Raw genomic sequence first — 6,000 nt, 5'->3', positions numbered from 1 at the left:
AACTACTTTTTTAACAAAATTGGCATGCCAACTTACATAATAGTTCACACATATTTCATATTTGTATAACAATATATTCATTTTATATGTCACATCAATAAATAATTTAAAAATAATCAAATATTCAAAAAATTTAAAATTATTATAAAAATTTCATAAAATTTAGAAGAAGTAGCATTAACTACATTTTGCTTTTTCACGTGAATTGCAATATTTAAAAATTTAACATTTTAGTTAATATTTATATTAAAAGAATAACCATTCAACCATTTTTAAAAGATTTATGGTCAATGGACTCTTTTTAAAAAGGTTGATGTTCAAATTTAAATAAATAAATAAAAGAATAAAGGCTAAATTAACAAAAGATATAAATGTTGAGGGCTAAATTTAACATTATATAACTAGAGAATTAAATCAACACAAATATTGTTCACTATACTAGTGATATAATTAAGTTGACTTTTTGTGTTTTTGCTTGGTAGAGAGAAAAAGAATATTGAAAATATGGAAAATTGAAGAGGTAGAAAAATAGAAAGATGAAAAATGTAAAATTTCTTTTCATGGTAAAATTTGTTTTCATGGAGTATTTGGTTGGAATGATGGGAATTTTGAAAGAAAAAGTAATTTTTTTTTCCATCAATTGTTTGGTAGAGTTGAAAAATGAAAGGAAAAATAATAAAACAGTTGAAAAATGCATAGTTTTGAAATAAGGTACATTTATCTCCTTTTCTTTCCCCTCACCATCTCAATTTGGAATGTTAAAACCTGGTCCCGACCCGGTTTACCCGTATTAAATTTTTTAATTTTATTTTTTATATAAAAATATTTAAAAATATAATATTGGATACATTAAAAATATTAAAATAAATATTTTTTAATAAAGTTTAAAAAAATCTTTATACTTAAATAACACTAAAATAAAATACAATTTAACATGTATATAACGTTATATAAATAATAGTAACATAATAGTAAAATGGTAACAAAGCAACAAGTTTTTTGTCTAAATTTATTTTTTTAAATTTATATTTTTACTCAAACCTTTTTATTTCTCACAGGACCCGACACAAGATTGTATGTCAGTTTTATTGAGATTAATGAAGACGAATAATTTTGGGACTTAGAGTATGTTGAGAAAGCAAAATGAAATAGTATTTTATTTATAAATTAACTATGAGTTGTTTTGTTTTCCCATCTTGAGTATATTCTTACCTTAAGCATTACATATTTACCCAAAATTATTTCCAAGTATATGAAGTTTCTCCGTGTAAGGAAACGTAAAATTTCTTATTCTTGCATATAATATTTCACCTGTCCAAAAACGAAAATAGAAATCTAAATTCCAAATTAAAAGGAAAAAAAAAAGGTTTTTATTTTTGTTAAATTAATGGAAACTTGGCTTGCGCCCACTAAGATTGCCACCTACACTACACTAGACATTTGAAAATTCAAGTTGCCCCAGGAATTAGAATGTTGTCGTTGTCAGTCAGTAATTCTCTTAAAACACACGTGCATAAAAAGGATAAAAATAAAAAAACCCTACTTTATTACGTTTCTGTTCTACAAAAAAAAAATGTCTGATCTTGTTGGCTTTCCACTAAGCAGAGCCAAAAGCAAACTCGTCTTTACTTTTGCTGTACAACTCGAGGACAGTGTCTTAAACCTAATCCGAACCCAGCTTTCGCTGTACAAAAAATACAAATACAATCTTCAACCTACATATTAGAAATCTCACATCTCACCATCGCTGACTCAATTTTTTAATCCTCTAGAGTCGGCACTCGCAAATATCCATTTCCTTAATTCCTACTTTTTGGTTAAAGTCATCACCGGCGCCGAAAATTGCTTTCCTATATCCTTATATAAACCCCCTTTCGCTCCGTCCTCTCTTATCAACCTCATTCCACCTCTCTTTCTTTTCCTCTTGTTCTCTTTTCTTTCTCTTTCTGGGTATATAAAATAATGAATCGTCTCATGAGTTGGCCTGAGCCTGTGGTTCGAGTTCAGTCTCTGTCTGAGAATGGCATACGTACCATTCCGGATCGATATATTAAGCCTATAAGTGACAGGCCTGCCCTGAAATCTGAAATCCATGACCACCTTGACGTTCCCGTTATTGATCTCCAGAACCTGTTCGACAAAGACCCAGCCCTCCACCAGGAGACCTCGAGACGCATCTCCAGCGCCTGCAGGGACTGGGGTTTCTTCCAGGTTGTAAACCATGGGGTTAGCCATGAGCTCATGAAGCGCACGCGTGCAGTGTGGCGTGACTTCTTTGAGTTGCCGCTTGAAGTGAAGCAACAGTACGCCAACTCGCCAAGTACCTATGAAGGGTACGGTAGTCGCTTAGGGATCGAGAAAGGAGCGATCCTTGATTGGAGCGATTACTTTTTTCTTAATTACTTGCCGGTTACATTAAGGAATCAAAGCAAGTGGCCTGCACAGCCGGCATCATGCAGGTGCGCCTGCCTCAAATATTATGATTATAATATAATCGCCGATGTAGGCTGTACGGAGTATTTTGGCAATTTGAGTCTCACTAGCTTTCTATTAATTATTAGTTGTTGAATCTGGACTCAGGGAACTGGTTGCTAAATATGGTGCCCAAGTTACAAAACTATGTGGAAGGCTGTTGAAGGCAATGTCTATCAACCTTGAACTAAAAGAAGACTACCTACAAAATGCCTTTGGTGGAGATGAAATGGGAGCCTGCTTAAGGGTCAATTTCTATCCAAAATGTCCTCAACCTGAACTTACACTAGGCCTTTCTTCACACTCAGACCCTGGCGCCATCACCATTCTCCTGCCTGATCCCGACGTAGCTGGACTGCAAGTTCGTAAGGGTGGCAAGTGGATAACGGTGAAGCCATTTCCCAATGCTTTCATTGTCAACGTCGGAGATCAAATCCAGGTCTCTATAGCTTTTGTTTGATATAGTATTCATGTTTTTTAATTGCCATATATATTTTCATGGAGGGAAACATTGACCCATGCATGTTTTAGGTGCTGAGCAATGCAATTTACAAGAGTGTTGAACACCGTGTCATCGTGAACTCAGAAAAAGATCGAGTCTCCCTAGCTTTCTTCTACAACCCCAAGAGCGATTTACTGATAGAACCGGCCAAGGAGCTGGTGAATGAGGACCGGCCAGCACTGTACAAGCCAATGACATATGATGAGTACAGGCTCTACATTAGGATGAATGGCCCTTCTGGCAAAACACAAATCGAGTCCATGAAATCCAACAGATAAAAATATCCAATCTCAAAATATTTATGTGATAAAAAACAGTGATCTCACCTCACTTGCAAATCATACCTTGATTTCGCCTTTGAAGTTCTACATTAATGCGAAAAATATATGCTAGTATTTTCAGGAACTTAATATTTCTTTTATCATCTCAACTTGTACCTACTGACCCTTTTTACTGGAAGTTGTTGATTGAATCAAAGGAGATACCAAAATGCAAAACGATAAAGTACTGCTTTTGTCAAAACATGTATGGAATAAGCTTGATGAAAGTCAGCAAATAACAATTATATTTAATATATGATATGATGAAAAAGACGTAGAAAAAGTTAAGTTGGGCTTGGCATTGGCATTTGGGTGGAGTTGCCTGGTAAGAAAAATAAAATTAATGTTATCACGGTTACGCTGTGAAAAAGTCAGACTCAGGTACTGCTTCGCACATGCAAACCAATTAGCTGCTTCCTCGGTTTAACACTTGTTTTCTAAGAATGTTCAGAACAATTAGACGCCAAATTAGGATTATAATAAGATTAATTTCCTAATAAAAATAATAAACTAATCCAATAATCCGTCTAACTAAATTCTTCATATGAATAATAAAAATAAAATTTATCAATTAAAAGTACTAACCCTGGACCAGACTGAATAGTTTATGGTATGAGAAAAGCTGAAATTAATTTCTTCAAGCTAATAATTTGTTCTTAGTGTTATACCTTGTGATACAACAATTATGTACTTTCTTTGTCTCAATTAATATGCTACAATAGATATTTTTGGATTAATTTTTTTAAAAATGACTTTAATTATTTAAATTTTACAAAAAAAAATATTTAAAACTACTTTATTAAAATATTTTATTTATAATAAATTTTAATGAATAAGAAGTCTAACAAATTTAGCGGAGGGTAAAGGCCTAACAATAATACGATTACACGATTCGAACCCAGACTACATTTGGAACGATGAACACTCTAATCATCAAGTCAACATGTTCAAATATTTTAATAAAAAATATTTATAAATTTTCTTATTTTCTTTTGGGACAATATTTGTGGAGTTAAACCTATGAGTTTTTGCTTTTATAAATTTAATAAACAAATCCATAAATGAATTATGTTCTTTTATTCCAAAAAGTTGGTATAAACAGTAAAGCTATTCTTCATTCTAGCATACTCATTCGGAAAAAAAAATCTTATTTAAGTGAAGAAAATGTTATTTTTATGGAGTTTTTATCTTTTGGTAAATTAGTAAGGTGTACAATGAGTGATTGGATTTGTTGTATTTTGAAGGATATCCTGCAATAAAATTTATTTGCACGGATTATTATAATTGTGAGAGTGTGTATCGTCACGGAAGAGTGACTTGTGTACACCTTAAAATCTTCTGTCTTATTTTAACTATGATAGTTGTGATAGTTATAATATTTTTTTTTTGATGACCAAAAGAAAATTATTATAGCTTGGGAATAACATTTTTCTTTAAAGAGAGAAGATTATTGAAAGCTTGCCAAAAGTACTTAAGTGGGTCTAAAAGTGTCTTTGTTGCTTTCATGATGTAAATTATAAGGGATGGAAGGAAAAGATTTTTTCACTTGACCCTTTAGAATGTCTCATATATTTTGGTGGGAAATAGTTCCAAGAAAAAAGATACAAAGGTTATGATTGGGGAAGAATCTGAATATAAAAAGAGTATTGTGAAGAACTGGAGAAGGTCGTGACGATTGTAAAATTATTCACTTAATTGAATTTTTGACAATCTTTGTAATTATTATACTCAAGTTTGCTCTTGAGCAAAAAAAAAAAGAGAATAATTTGAAAGGCATTGCAGCAAAAGTAAGACATTAAAGAAGGTAGATCCAAAAGGTATGCTTATAGCCGTTATTTTAATTTTCAAATGGTGGAAGATAGATGTGATGGAAGAAGCTGATGAAGTTAGAACATGATGAAATAGGTATTGTTAAATAAATCAAAGTGTTTGACATTATTGATAAATTACCCCACTCTCGGAAAGAAATTGAAAATATCTTAAATTTTTATCATGCTCCTTAAAGTAGAAAAAGAGGATAGAGATTAACGCCATTTATCTTACTTCAATGCCATAGGTAATTCAAAGGTAAATCTTATATATTCTGATCAAAACATGCTTGAAATTTATAATAGGACACAAATGAAATAGAAAAAGAAAATAAACAAAAACCAAATCCTTTGGAAAACAAAATTCAATTAAAAAAAAAAACCTAGGGCCTCCTTTTAGAGAAGCACCAACAAATAAAAGATATGATGGAATATGCTATGTACGTCGAAAATTTGGATGTATGACAAAAATATGCCATTTCAGGAAACATGGACTTTTTAGTCATGTTAATGTAAATGAAAAAGTCACTACTAGTATGATTTTTAAGATCAACACCGTTGATCCCTCTAAAGATGGTTGGCAGACTTTGGGCCTTAGTAGAGCTTGTAAATGGGTGAGTTCGGATGGATCAGTTCGGTTCATATTTTTTTCGTTTTGAATTTAGATTTAGATTTAAGGTGTGTTCTCCATTGCTTTTGGGATGAACTTTTTTTTAAAAAAAAGTGCTTTTCTCTTAAAACCAATGAAGAACACATATCATTAGGGCAACTTTTAAAATTTTTGGGATGAGCTTTTTTAGAGATGAAAAAGAAGTAAATTTTAGCCTTTTCAGCCAAAAAGCACTTTTAGCTGTTATTTTATCTTTTTAACCTTACTTTTTGACTTAAAATGTGTTTG

At 31.7% G+C, this 6,000-nt stretch overlaps 1 protein-coding gene across 1 annotated transcript; it reads left to right on the top strand.

Moving 5' to 3' along the window:
* The first annotated feature begins 1,728 nt into the window (after positions 1-1,728).
* On the top strand, positions 1,729-3,494 carry LOC107937049 (probable 2-oxoglutarate-dependent dioxygenase ANS). The gene is made up of 3 exons (XM_016869859.2): positions 1,729-2,459; positions 2,581-2,911; positions 3,004-3,494. The coding sequence occupies exons 1-3, from the start codon at positions 1,963-1,965 to the stop codon at positions 3,250-3,252; spliced, it is 1,077 nt and encodes a 358-aa protein (XP_016725348.1). The 5' UTR covers positions 1,729-1,962; the 3' UTR covers positions 3,253-3,494.
* Positions 3,495-6,000: the final 2,506 nt, after the last annotated feature.

Source organism: Gossypium hirsutum, chromosome A09 (genome assembly GCF_007990345.1).
Source record: "Gossypium hirsutum isolate 1008001.06 chromosome A09, Gossypium_hirsutum_v2.1, whole genome shotgun sequence".
Lineage (NCBI taxonomy): Eukaryota > Viridiplantae > Streptophyta > Magnoliopsida > Malvales > Malvaceae > Gossypium > Gossypium hirsutum.
Note: the sequence above shows the minus strand (reverse complement) of the source record. Positions and strands in the feature narration are given on the sequence as shown.